The 14,102-nt window shown below is 44.9% G+C and overlaps 1 protein-coding gene across 3 annotated transcripts in view; it reads left to right on the top strand.

The window, feature by feature from the left end:
* Window positions 1-14,102, top strand: part of Dhx57 (DExH-box helicase 57) — a 49,258-nt gene that overhangs the window by 24,776 nt on the left and 10,380 nt on the right. For all 3 annotated transcript variants that reach the window (XM_029471321.1, XM_021186581.1, XM_029471320.1), the window contains 9 exons: window positions 90-144; window positions 2,834-3,042; window positions 5,084-5,200; window positions 7,672-7,768; window positions 8,878-9,051; window positions 10,028-10,228; window positions 11,909-12,185; window positions 13,332-13,427; window positions 13,509-13,592. In XM_029471321.1, coding sequence (XP_029327181.1) covers window positions 90-144; window positions 2,834-3,042; window positions 5,084-5,200; window positions 7,672-7,768; window positions 8,878-9,051; window positions 10,028-10,228; window positions 11,909-12,185; window positions 13,332-13,427; window positions 13,509-13,592 — 1,310 coding nt within the window. The remainder of the gene's footprint in view (window positions 1-89; window positions 145-2,833; window positions 3,043-5,083; window positions 5,201-7,671; window positions 7,769-8,877; window positions 9,052-10,027; window positions 10,229-11,908; window positions 12,186-13,331; window positions 13,428-13,508; window positions 13,593-14,102) is intronic.

The raw sequence follows: 14,102 nt of genomic DNA, 5'->3' as shown, positions 1-14,102 counted from the left end.
ACACACACACACACACACACACACACACACACGCTCCAACTTCGCAGCCTGGGGTTCTGGTGCTTCCAGTTCATTTTCTTGTTTCCTAGGCCGTGCATTTCCTGTTGATCAGTTTTTCCTGGAGGATGCGCTGGCTGTGACGAGGTAAGGAACACAGGCACTGTTATCCTGAATGTGCCAGGGCACAGGCACTGTTATCCTGAGTGTGCCAGGGCACAGGCACTGTTATCCTGAGTGTGCCAAGGCGCTACCTTCCTCTGCCATCTCACTTCTCCACTAAGTAGTTTGTTTCTCTGTGTGTGTGTGTGTGTCAGCAAGCAGACTGTAAGTTCTACTTGTTACTAACTCTGAGCCGTGGTTAGTGTCTCTGCATCTCTGTTGCATCCAGTGCAGTGCGGATGGAGTGTGTCTGTCTGTCTATCGCTAGTAGCATTTCCCCGTGTCACAGGGACCAGCTGAGGAGTTAATAGAGTAATAGTCTAAAATAGCTAAAATCAGCTCCCAGCACCTGGGCCTCCAGCTCCAGAGCTCTGATTCTCTCTTCTGGCCTTTACAGGTACCTACATGGCTGGAAAAAGAAAACTAAAACCAAATAAACAAAGTGCTTAGAACTGCCTGACACAAGATACATGCTTTGTAAATGTTAACCGTTATCATTATCATTATGTTCTCAGGAAGTTTGTAATATGAGCTGGATGTTAGGATGTTTATGTAGGGGACTGGGAAGATGGTTCAGTGGTTGAGCATGCTGACTGCTTTTCTAGATGTCATAGGTTCAATTAACAGCACCCTCATAGGGCTCACAGCTATCTATAACTCCACTTGCAGGGGATCGGATACTTCTGGCCTCCCTGGCACTGGGCATACACATCCACATATCAACATGCAGACACACACAAAGACACAACTAATTAAAAATAAATCTCTAAAAGTACTTTTTAGGAGCCAGGTGGTGGTTGCACACACTTGGGAGGCAGAGGCAGGTGGATCTTTGAGTTCCAGGTTAGCCTAATCTACAGAGTGAATTCCAGGACAGCCAAGGCTACACAGAGAAATCCTGTCTCAAAAAAACAAAATAAAAATAAATATTTTTTTTTAATTTTTTTAAATGAGGTGGCTAGATAGCTTAGAGAGTAAAGATACTTGCCACCAAGCTGGTATTCTGAGTTTGATCCTGAAACCTACATGGAAGGAGAAAACTGACTTACTACAAGTAGTCCTGAGTCCATTCAGGCAGGCAGGCATGCACCATGCAAACTTTCGAGTGTACACTTTCGTGCACATGCATGCACGCGCACACATGCATGCATATATAAAACAAAACAAAACAAAAAAAGCAATGCCTGTATGGTTTCAGAACTGTGTAGGAATGTTCATTTCTATTGTATACAAACAGGTTTCTCTATGGCTTTTTGACCTTGAGAATAATACAAACTTTTATGCTTACTACATTCCTTACTGTTAAACCCACCCTTGCTGTCTATCAGATTTTTAGCTGTCACTTCTAGATCAGGCTCTTTATTGCCAAGTACTAAACCTAGGGTGGGAATATAGCTGATGTGGAGCAGCTCGCTGTAGAAGCCTCAGCAGCATCAGCCGCTGCTCCTTGGGCAGCATTTGGTCCCTTTTTATTCTTTATCTCTGCTCCACCTTCCCTTCCAAGGCATCCTTTCACCCTTAGCTTGCACGCCAGCTGCCTTGATGAAATTCCCATCTGCTTGGTCCTTAGAGGGCTTAGGCACTTCTGTTGTACCTCTAATGGTACTTTGTCCACTCTGCCCTACAAATTAGTGACCGTCTTGGTCTGTTCTCTCTGGTTTTCAAGTTTCTTAAAAGGCTCTCTGTACTTACCACGCATCACCGCACCATACCACACCACACTGCTATGGCCCCTGCATGAAACTGATATTTGGTAAATGCCAAGACGAATGTTAAGTGGGAAAGGAGACCATGGCATTTGGTGGTGAGAAGTAGCTGGAGAAAGTCAACGATTGTAGAACCACCATGTCTTAGCTTTACAGAAAGCTGGAATCATAAAGAACTAAAACAGGAATTATCTGAGAGAGCAAGGTAGGAGGGCAAAAACAAGCCCCACTTGTTCACTGTCCTCCTAACCCTTACCTTTCCCAGGGCCTCTGAGAAACCTTAGACCTCCAGAGGAAGAAGTTTCCAGTTATGTCAGCCAGTTCTCCCAGATGATGAGAAAATAAGACTCTTGAAATGGACTCTTGGAAGTTCTGTGGCATGGTGATTTAGTGGCAGGCCTAGAACTCCAGTCTAAGCCAAGTACCAAGTGTAGACTTTTCTACTTCACCATAATAGTATTTGTTAGTTATCTGTAACAAGTAGTAAACTCTCTAGTGAGAGTCTTGCAGTATGTTTGATTATGGTCTTGTAGCAATGTTCAGAAAAGATGTGGTAATTCAGGTCTACATTTGGGTTCACAGGATAGATTTAGCTGCTTTAGGATTATAGTTGGAGCCTTGGGGAGATAGATGGGTGAGATTCTCAAAGAAGGAATTAAGATTTGGGCACTGCAACTGAGAACGTAGCTCAGATGTCTTCAGAAAGGCCTTGTCATTCTTCCTGGGTAGCACTTCCATAGTCTTGTCTGAGTTAGATAAGAACATTAGACAGAAACAATGACATTCAATCCAGTGTTTCCCAACCAAACAGGGCACAGCCAGCAGAATCCTGGTCTGCTACGAAGGTAACACATGAGCTGGGCAGACACAGCAGCATTCTGCTGAGGGTGAACAAAATGGGGGAATAATTTCTTTCTTCTTTAGCAGGAACGCACCACAGAAACACATTCCTTTATCTTCTCCCTCAGGTATGTGTTACAGGACGGGAGCCCATATATGCGTTCCATGAAACAGATTGCGAAGGAAAAGCTTAAAGCCAGGCACAACAGAACTGCACAGGAGGAGGTAGAGGAAGACCTGAGGCTGTCTCTTCATCTCCAGGACGAGGAGGAGTCTGTCAAAGATACAATACCTGATCAACAGTTAGATTTCAAGCAGCTCTTGATCCGTTATAAAGGTACTGTCCTTACTTAGGAGTGGTATCAAGTATCCCAAAGTGTCTTGTCATTTCTTTTATACCCTGACCCAGAGAAAAGAAAATCAGGACTTCTTTTATAGTAACATTGCCTTACATTTGTCGGCACAACTTTAAACTTACAAACCCAGCAATCTGATGCACACACGACAGCTAGCATACCTGCCAGTGGGCTTTGTTTAGTTTGTTCTGTTTTCTGATTATTAAAGAAAAGTCTTTGATAGAGAGAAAGGAAAACCTGCTGACCCTGCAGGAGTAACAGAAGTTAGCGACTCTTACAGAAGATGAGTGAGAGATAAGAGTCTGGGAAAAAGAGCAGGAAGGTGAACTAGGAGCTGGGACTAGCCTCAGCTTTAAGGACAAAGGCAAAGTAGTAACGGAGGACTCGCTGTGTTCAGCTCTGATTACATGCAGAGCAGGCTTCATAGGAAGGAGCAGTAGCCAGGTGCAGAGGTCATGAGAGGGGCAGATCCTTAACAACACAACTCAAAAGGTTAAAGGGGACGTTTTTAAAAGATGTCATTTTATTTATTATTTTGATTTTTTTTTTTTTGAGACAGGGGTTTTACTATATCGCATGGGCTAGCCTTGAACCCCTGCTTCAGCCTCCCAAGGAGCCAGGTCTAAAAGCATATGGCATTATACTCAGATTAAATATGTTATTTTTAAAGTTCATGTGTAGTTCTGGTGTGTAAAATTTACCCGATACTTAAGTAAATCTCATACCTCTCCATGAATGACTTAACTACAAAGGGGAATTAATAACAATTACATGGGGGAGAATGATCAAGTTAACCACCAATAAAGAGGCAAGCCAAGACTGCAGACTCTATTATGCGCTGAACACCTGCACTGAGATTCTACAACATTGTTTTGTATTATTTCATTCAAAAACCTGTGACTTGATTGTAGAGAACACCAGAAAACCCAAATAGAAGGACACACTACAAAATAATCTTTAAAATGCCAGTATTGGCCTGGAGAGATGGACACGTGGACACGTGATCTGAGTTCAGATCCCCAGAGCTTGTGTAACAGCCAGGCATGTCAGCACTCGTACCTTCAGCAGTAGGTGGGCCTGGAACAGACACACAAACAGGAGGGTCCTGGGGCTCACTGGCCATCAGTCGAATTGAAAGTGGGCGTCAGGTTCAGTGAGAGACCCATAAGCTGAGGAGGCTTTTGCTGACTCCAGTGGGTAGGAAGTTTGTAGATTCTTACCTGGATCATTTGTGGATCAACATCAAAGGAACGGAGTAAGTTCTTTCAGGGGTGACGGGTGGGGTCAAAGAGTACCTGGGACTCATTGTGTAGACCAAGCTGGCCATGAGCCCACAGAAATCTGCCTGTCTCTGCCTCCCAAGTGACAAGGTTAAAGGCCTGCAACACTATGCAACACTGTTATAGGATGTTAGTGAAACATCTGTGTCCCATCCATGCCTTCCTGTGCTAATTGTTACCTGGGCTTCTAGATGATCCGACTCGGGGTTTGAGTGAATCTGGCAGGGGTTTCTAAAATGTGCCTGACTGAATTTTATTCTAGATCTTAAACTCTGAGTAAATATTGGTGGTGAAAGGAGGAGGAGGAGGAGAGAGTTAATAGTTCTAACAGGGAAAGCACTGACAAGGCAAGGGCTTTCTCTTTGGGTCACTGCTCCAGAAAAACAAAGTACGTTTGGGCTTGGGCTGTAATCAGTTGATATAGTCTGTATCAAGTGTGTGGACGTCGGGGGGGAGCCTTGGTTTTGCTCTCCAGCAATACAGAAACTAGATGTGCCGCCTGTGCATGAGGTCCCAGCACTTGAGAGGGAAGCAAGAAGATCAAAAGCTCTCCGGCTAGCCTTAAAGAGAGGTGGGGAGAGTGTGTGCACTTCTGTAACCAGTATTTCCTGAGGAACTAAGTGAGAAAGGTCACCAAGGAAGCACCTTAGACGCAAACTCCTGTGCTACTGAACCGGCCCAACACTCACAAACCTCAAGGTGGAAGGTGGAATTAGTCTCCTGATTTTTACTTTTCTTTCAGGGGTGAGCAAGTCAGTCATCAAGACAATGTCGGTGATGGATTTTGAAAAGGTCAACCTTGAACTAATAGAGGCCTTGTTAGAGTGGATTGTAGACGGCAAGCACGCCTACCCTCCAGGTAACTCTCCCTTCTCAGCCCAGTGGTGCACATATGGAACATGTGGTCCTTTGCAAGCTACAAGTCTGCTCTTGAGTGGGTTCCCTCTATGTCCCCATTACAGGCCATCCTATCTGTGATTTTCTCCTCACGTTTACTCTGCATAACATGACAAGTATGTGACACTGTCTGAAATTATTTTGCTTACTGACCCATCTCCTCTCAGTAGTGTATAAACTTAAGAGCAAGGATTTTGCTGGGTGGAGGCAGAAGCAGGTAGATCTCTGAGTTTGAGGCCAGGCTTTTCTACAGATCACGTTCCAGGACAGCCAGGGCTATGCAGACAGACCCTGTCTTGAAAAACCAAAACAAAAAGATTAGGGTTTTCTTGTTCTCCTGTATCTCTAGGAAAAGGCATGGAACATCTAAGTATAGAACTTTTTTAATTAAGACAGGGTCTCACTTTGAGGTCCTAGATAACCTAGAACTCATTATGTAGACCAGGCTGGCCTTGAATTCACAAAAAGCTGCCTGCCTCTGCCTTTTAAATGCTGGGATTAAAGGTGCACACCACCATGCCTGAGTAAAAATAAATTCTGTTGAAGGGTTGGGTGCTGACTGAGTGGGATAATAGATCAATAAAAGACTTTATATGCTCACTACATAGTACTTAGGAGCAGTGGTAATGGCTGCTCTCTCAGTTTAGACTTTACCTTCATGATGTTTTCTAAGGAAACTTGAAAGTCATGCAAATTATTAATTTCCTTATTAATTCTTCTCTTGGCAAGTGGCCAGGTGTTGGTAATGCATTATCAATAGACTGGTGGCTTGGTTTCATCCCAAAGAAAAAGATTTTTTTAAAACAAACATGCCAGCCAAAAAGAAATTTTAGAAAATTACCAAAACTCATGAGGCATGGTGGCACATGCTTTTAATCCCAGCCCTTGGGAGGAAGAGGCAGACAGGTCTCTGAGTTCAAGGCCACCCTGGTGGACATAGCAACAGAGTAGTTCCAGGTTAGCCAGGAATACACAGTGAGACCCTGCCTCACAAACCACAAACAACAACAAAATAAACAACAACAACAACAAAAGAATCAGTAATATATTTATGAATATGAGAACTATTCCTGACAGGTGGCCAAGCCATGAGGGAGGAATAGATAACAATAAAGTAGACAAAAATAGATATTTCCTATCTATCTATCTATCTATCTATCTATCTATCTATCTATCTATCAATTGTCTTACCACTCTTAAGTTGTGTGTCATTTAGTGCAAAGGAGCATGGGATGGATCTGAGGCCAGAAAATGAAAGTCTGTATCAAGGCAGGCAGCTTGCCATGAAGGCCTAGCCAAGGACTGAGGAGTGTCTCCTACTGATGCCCTTCTTACGTAGGGTGCTTGTGAAGGCCAAGTGAGATAATGTGTGTGGAAAAAAAAATCCCTGTGCTGTTTGGCTCTCCTCTATTTTTGTGATGGTTTCGACTCCTTTCCTTGTTTCCTGAGGAGAGTGAGACATGACTGTAGGTAATGAGTTCAGGAGATGTGTTTTACATCCATGCTACACAGCTGGCACAGGCACTCTGCTTCCATGTGTGAGCCTGAGGGGACGTTAGTGAAGAGATTATGTGCCTCCATGAATGAAGCACAAGAGGAAGCTGGGGATGGAAGCTCATGCCTGTAACCCAGTACTTGGGCCACTGAGGCAGGAGACACAACATAGGCTAAAGGACAGCCTGAACTACAGGCCTGGAGACCGCCTGAACTACTACCAAGTGAGATTTGGTCTCAGCAATCTACACAAGTAACTATTGGGGAAAGACTGCGGTTGGGACAGAAACACGCTATAATCTCTTATTGTTGCTTATTTTCTTTAATGACAATATTGAAAGTCCTCAGTGATTAATAAGGCATGGCTAGTTAGTATACTGTCTCTTTCAAATGTGTCTAAACCTTAGACAACCAGATAAGACCACCGTTATAGTTTCTGTTTGGTTTGGTTTTGTTTTGATCATATCCAGAAAAATGTCTGGGTCTCATTAACAGAGCAACCTTCTGGTCTAAAAGGTTCCTTTTCTACAGTAGAAACAGATACGATGGCCCGGTCCTGAAGTATGCTAAAGAGCTTGACTGGGTCTGATGTGTGCAAGGCATTTGCTTCGGTTCTCAGATGTTTCGGAACACACATGCACACACACGCATACGCACACGCACACACACAGAGCTTGGCTTGTGCTTCTTATATAACTTAAGCATGCTTTTCCATACCTCAGTTTTCTGTTGGAAAGGGGTAAGACTATTTTGCCCTTATTAAATCAGAGTATATACAAAAAATGGGATTTCATATTCATTTAAATACTGAGGCTTTCCAAAGAAACTGATAGTGAAAAGTTATCAGATTGTAGGTTTAAAAACAGTCTTGTGACTTCTGTTAGCTTCCCTTGATCGTTCGTTCGTTCGTTCGTTCATTTATTCGTTCTTTACTCCCAGGCGCTGTCCTTGTGTTCTTACCGGGGCTGGCAGAAATCAAGATGCTTTACGAGCAGCTGCAGTCTAACTCTCTCTTCAACAACAGACGCAGTCACCGGTAAGCCACTTGCTTTCTATCTGCAGGCATACACTGCAACCATCGCTGGAGATGACGAGCTGGAGGTCCCTACGGCCGGCCTCACCCTCCTTAGACTGTGGTGTCACCTCGCAAGCATGCGATTGTTTATGCCAGCTAGAAAGGGGAGACCTCTGTGCTCCAGGAACTGTTACTGCACTCCATCAAGGACAGACATTTGTCTTCACTTATCATGGTGACTCAGCAGATCTGCGTGCAGTTTCAGTTGCCCGATTTCTGAGAAGGAGGGAGAGCTGGAGCAAGCCGGCATTAATTATAACAAAGAAAGGCTGCCATTTTGAGAGAGCACTTTTTCACCGGTCACTGGATGTGCCGTCACATAGAAGGGCAGAGCTAGCTAACAACTTAGCAATGACTGCCCTAGCTTGCATCACACTTCACCCCCCTTTCCCTGGACTTAAGGCAAAAGAATATTCTTGGCTGGTTAGTTGGTTTTAGTCTTGTTACTTATAAAATATCATTCATTTATTCCTCTTGTGGTTTACTACTGAATAACCCCAGAACGTTTCCCAGGTCGGTACAAGGTTTTTGTTTCTGGAAGACTGTATTTTATGAGAACAGAAGGAGCCCTCATACCTTGAAAGCTGTGCTCAAAGCTGTCAGATGCTGTCTTGGGGATTCCATTGATGAGAAGAGACACCATGACCATGGCAGCTCTTATGAAGGACAACAGTTAAATTATGGCTAGCTTACAGGTTTAGAGGTTCAGTCAATTGTTGTCATGGTAGGAAGCATGGCAGCCCCAGGCAGACAGGGTGCTAAGAGAGTTGAGAGTTCTATATCTTCATCTAAAGGCAGCAGGAGGAAACGTGTCTAGCTCTCACTGGCCTGACTTAAGTAGACAAATGAGACCTCAAAGCCCCGCCTCCACAGTGACACACTTCCTCTAACAAAGCTACACCTCCTCCAATAAGGCCACACCCCTAACAGTGCCACTTCCCATGGGCCAAGCATATTCAAACCGCCACACCTCTTGAAGTCATTTCATTAATTTCAGGAGAAATGTACCCAGCACAAGTCCGTTTCAAAGGCTCACGCCGGAATCCTTACTGTGCTTCACTTCCTTTTAGATGTGTTATTCACCCGCTGCACTCCTCATTATCCAGTGAAGAGCAGCAGGCAGTGTTTGTGAAACCTCCAATGGGCGTAACTAAGATTATCATCTCCACCAACATTGCTGAGACATCTATAACCATTGATGATGTTGTGTATGTCATCGATTCTGGGAAGATGAAAGAAAAGAGGTAGGTGACGTAACAGAGGGACTAACCTTTTTTAGGATAACACGGCTGTTAATGGTTACTGTCAGGGTGCTCTAAAGGAATATTGTATGTGGTTCCATGGCCAGCATCATGAATGTGAAAGTCAAACACGGATGCAAAATCACAAGTAATGGACTCATTTTCCCAGGTGACTTTTCCATGTGCTTGGATGAGAAGGAAATGGCTAAAGCAAGTGTGTGTGGTGTCTGACGGACCTAAGTCATCACAGCAGTAATTACACCACAGTCCCACAGTAGACCAGACTGTATAGCTCAGGAATAAGGTGGAAGACCACTTGTCTATGCCCCATAGTCTTGACAACATTCTTAAATGTAACTCAGTAAAGCACTTGCAGGAACTATGTTCAATCCCCAGAACCACACTTAAGAAAGGAAGGAAGAGCTGAGCAGTGGTGGTGTATGCCTTTGATCCCAGTGCTTGGGAGGCAGAGGCAGGTGGATCTCTTTTAAGTTTGAGGCCAGCCTGGTCTACAAAGCAAGTTCCAGGACAGCCAAGACTATACACAGAAACCATGTCTCAAAAGGAAGGTGGGGAGGGAGAGGGGAAGAGAGGAGGAAGGGAAGGAGGAAGCTGGGAAAGAGGGAGAGGGGAAAGGGGAGAGAGAGGGAGAGAAGAAAGAGAGAGAAAAGAAAAGAAAGAAAGGGGAGAGGAGGGATTGAAGGAAGAAAAGAAGAGAAAAAAGGAAAGAAAAGAAAAGAAAAGAAAAAGCTAGAGGTGGCGCCATGCACTTGTATCATCAGTTCTGGGGAAGGAAAGACAGGAGAATCACTGATGTTCACTGGTCAGCCAGCCTACCCCACTGGGCGAGTCTCAGGCCAGTAAGAGGGACCTTGTCTCAGAGAGACAGACTAATGGAGGGGGTGGAGAGAGACAGTGTCTGAAGAGTTACACATGCGCACAGAATCACTCAAGCTTGCATTTTCCTTTTCCTTTCCAGATACGACGCAGGCAAAGGAATGGAAAGTCTAGAGGACACATTCGTGTCTCAGGCCAACGCTCTGCAGAGGAAAGGCCGAGCTGGCCGAGTCACATCAGGGGTCTGCTTCCACTTGTTCACGAGCCACCACTACAACCACCAGCTTCTGAAGCAGCAGCTCCCAGAAATCCAGCGAGTGCCCCTGGAGCAGCTGTGCCTCAGGTTCCGTCCCAGTTGGCCCCCTCTGCTTGCCCAGGCCCCGCTTCTCCTCCTATTTAAGTTTCATGTTCTCTTTCCTAGCAGGACGTTGTGCTGAGAGTAGAGTGCATGAAGTCACCATTTGCATAAAGCACATCCGTGTGGCCCCCTCCTCCCTTGTAGCTCTGCACACAGAGACTCTCACATCCTCAAGAAGACATTCTAAATTAGGAAAGTGACTTGACTTGCCAGGGACTTCCTGCCAGAGGACACAAGTATCACAGTATGCCAGGGGAAAATCTACAGCCTCATTATCAGTTAGAGAAAAGTAAACAAAACTTACAACACCATGATTAGCTAATGAACAAATGTCATAAAATAGGATTTAGTCAGTAGTTGGACAGATTCAATATTATATGAGCTAAAGAATTTTTAATTCAATGTTTATGAAAAATTGCTTGATGATATAAGAAATGCAAAATATCCATACTCTTATCCAGTTGTTAACTTAAAAAGGGAAATAAAATAACCAAGGCTACGGTAAGGCTTAGTTGTATAGAGCTCTTTTTAAGTGCTGTGCACAGTGGTCAAGCCCTCTGCCCCGTGCTCTAATCCCCTCATGCTCCTGTCAGCATAGTTCATTCTTTATTCCTTCTTACAGTTTCACTATATTCGTCACTGTCAGGGCAAGGCTACAGGGAAATTCCTCCAGAGAAAGCCAAGCACCAAGTACTTGTACATTAATGACAGACAGCTGTGTTATCTGAGCTGATAACACCAAAAGAGACTCTCAGACCAGGCGGTGGTAGCACACACCTTTAATCCCAGCACTCGGGAGGCAGAGGCAGGCGGATTGGGTTTCTTTATATAGCCCTGGCTGTCCTGGAACTCACTCTGTAGAACAGGCTGGCCTTGAACTCAGAAATCCACCTGCCTCTGCCTCCCCAGTGCTGGTTTCTTTATATAGCCCTGGCTGTCCTGGAACTCACTCTGTAGAACAGGCTGGCCTTGAACTCAGAAATCCACCTGCCTCTGCCTCCCCAGTACTGGGATTAAAGGCGTGCGCCACCACGTCCGGCTTGGATTCCCACACCCTTACCTATACTTCGTTCACCATCAGAACTGTCTGTCATAATCCGAACCCACTGTCAAGAGAAAAAGGCCACTTTGAAAGTTTGTTAAAATAATTTTTAATATGGGTAGGTAAACTTTAAGTGTTTCTATAGTTTATTGCTAAGAAAACTAGAGGACAAGATTTTAAAGGCTTTTCTTAAAGCAGCCCTGCAGCTGGGTATGGTGATCCTTGTCTGTAATCTTGGAATTGAGGAAGCTCCTTCCACTTGTCTCAAAGCCATGCTGTGCTGTGGCTTAGAAACGCACTCAGGAGGAGCTGGAGAGGGGGCTTAGGGATTAAGAGCACTTGCTGCTCTTCCAGAAGACCTGAGTTCAGTTCCCAGGGCCCATTGTCAGACAGCTCGTAACCATTTGGAATACAGTTAGTTCCAAGGGAGCCTACACCTCTGGCCTCCGGCGTGAGCACCTGCACTGTGTGTACACACCCACATGCAGACACATCTCACATAATTAGCAAGGATTAAAATCATCTTTTTTTTTTTTAAGGCATTTCTTAAGAAACAAAAGTTATCCCTCTGCTTCATTCTACCAGCTATCAAATTTATAAATCATGATTTTATTCTTTTTCAGAATTAAAATTTTAGAAATGTTTAGTGCTCATAATCTGCAGTCCGTGTTCTCTCGGCTCATTGAACCTCCACATATTGATTCTCTGCGTGCCTCAAAAGTGCGGTTGCGAGACCTGGGGGCCTTGACTCCAGATGAAAAACTGACCCCTCTGGGTTATCACTTGGCCTCCCTGCCCGTGGACGTGAGGATAGGCAAGCTGATGCTCTTAGGGTCTATCTTCCGCTGCTTGGACCCTGCTCTCACCATTGCGGCCAGCTTGGCTTTCAAGTCCCCTTTTGTAAGTGACATTTGTCTAAATTGGAATTTATGTCACAGTTCTCAAAGGGATCTTTAGACTTTTGAGGTATGTGAGTGCGTGTGTGGGTGTGAAAGATCTCAGAGCACAATGGTATGTGATCCTTAGAAAAATCTTTATTTCCCCATCCCCCCAAAAAACCTTGGGAATTAGAGGTATAGCTTATTAAAATAATAATATGCTTTTTGTTTACTATTGCTTATTTTAGAACAATCAAAAATAGTAAGCAGCAAGATACCACTGTATCATTTCAAAAGGTAGTGAACACATGCATCAACTGTAAAAAGCGACTCAATAGAAAGATGGTCTGCACGCACAGTCCACTCGTGTAAAATCTCTAAGTCAGACCTTAGGAGTTCAAGTGCAGTGCCTGGTGCATGTGTGAGGCTCAGACGCAATCCCTAGCACCAGAGGAAGGAGGGGAAGATTTGGGTTTTGTATAAGCATCCCACCATGACCAGCTTCCAATGCCAGCCCGAGCTGCATGGTGAGTTCCAGGCCAGTCTGGGCTATAGAAAAAAATCCCTCTCCCAGACATCAACATGAAAAAAGTAAGTTGGGTGTGATGATCTTATATTCTGGAAGCAGAGGCACCACAATTTTGAAGCCAGCTTAGTGTACATAGCAAGTTCTAGGCTAGCCAGAGTCTCACAGTGAGAGTGTCTTAAAAATCAAAAACGGGGGCTAGAGAGATGTCTCAACAGTTAAGAACACTGGCTGCTCTTCCAGAGGACCAGGGTTCGATTCCCAGCACCCACATGGCAGCTCACAGCTATTTGTATCTCCAGTTTCAGGGAATCTGTCACCTTTACTGATACCCACAGGCAAAACACCAATGCACATAAAGGTAAACCATTAAAAGAAAGAAAAAGAAAGCCAAACAACAGATCCAGGAAAAAAAAAAAGAGCAGTCCTTGATGGCTTGTCTTTTGCCATTCGGTCCTAAAAGACCAAAGAACTTATCTTGGGTTCATTGCGAACTCACAGAACAAACAGGCCACTCATCAGCTTCACTGTCGGGCTTGCCTTGACCCTGCAAGAGGTTTTCCCCAGGTAGTGGCTTCAGCATACGAAGGTGCCATTTGAAACCTCAGATACACGTGTCCTTCAAATCCATTCCTCATCTAGGTGTCTCCGTGGGATAAGAAAGAAGAAGCTAATCAGAAAAAGCTGGAGTTTGCATTTGCAAACAGCGACTACCTGGCCCTTCTATGCGCGTATAAGGTAAGGGACCCTCAGAACACGGGTGTGGCCACAGCTGGCACCCATGTCAGTAAGTTCAGCTTGATTCTCTCCACAATTTAGGGTTGGCAGCTGAGTACAAAAGAAAGCGCACGAGCAAGCTATAATTACTGCAGACAGAATTTCCTGTCTGGGAGAACCCTGCAGGTGAGTTGGGTCTTCTGTGCCATCCTCATCATCTCTGCTGGCGTAGCTGGCAGTTGCCCAGAGGGGTTGTCAGGACAGTGGGACTGCTCAGACTTCTCAGCTGTGCAAAATGGGTTCCTGAAGATGAGGATATGTGTTTGTGTCTTCCCCTGTGACACTGTTGTAGGTCTACTTCCATGGCGTCTGGGAAGCCAGTGTCTTGATGGAGAAGGTCTCTACAAAGCTTTTGTTTCATTAACAATCTAGAGACTGGAGAAAGGGAGGCCCAAGGAACACAAACAAGGTGGTCCTAGTTTTGCTGCTTCCTGACATCCAGAGACCTGACCTGACCTGACCTGACCTGACCTGACCTGACCTGGTCTGTTCTGACCTGACCTGACCTGACCTGACCTGACCTGACCTGACCTGACCTGACCTGACCTGGTCTGTTCTGACCTGACCTGACCTGGTCTGTTCTGACCTGACCTGACCTGGTCTGTTCTGACCTGACCTGACCTGGTCTGTTCTGAC

Source organism: Mus caroli, chromosome 17 (genome assembly GCF_900094665.2).
Source record: "Mus caroli chromosome 17, CAROLI_EIJ_v1.1, whole genome shotgun sequence".
NCBI lineage: Eukaryota > Metazoa > Chordata > Mammalia > Rodentia > Muridae > Mus > Mus caroli.
This window is presented reverse-complemented; position numbering and strand designations above follow the sequence as displayed.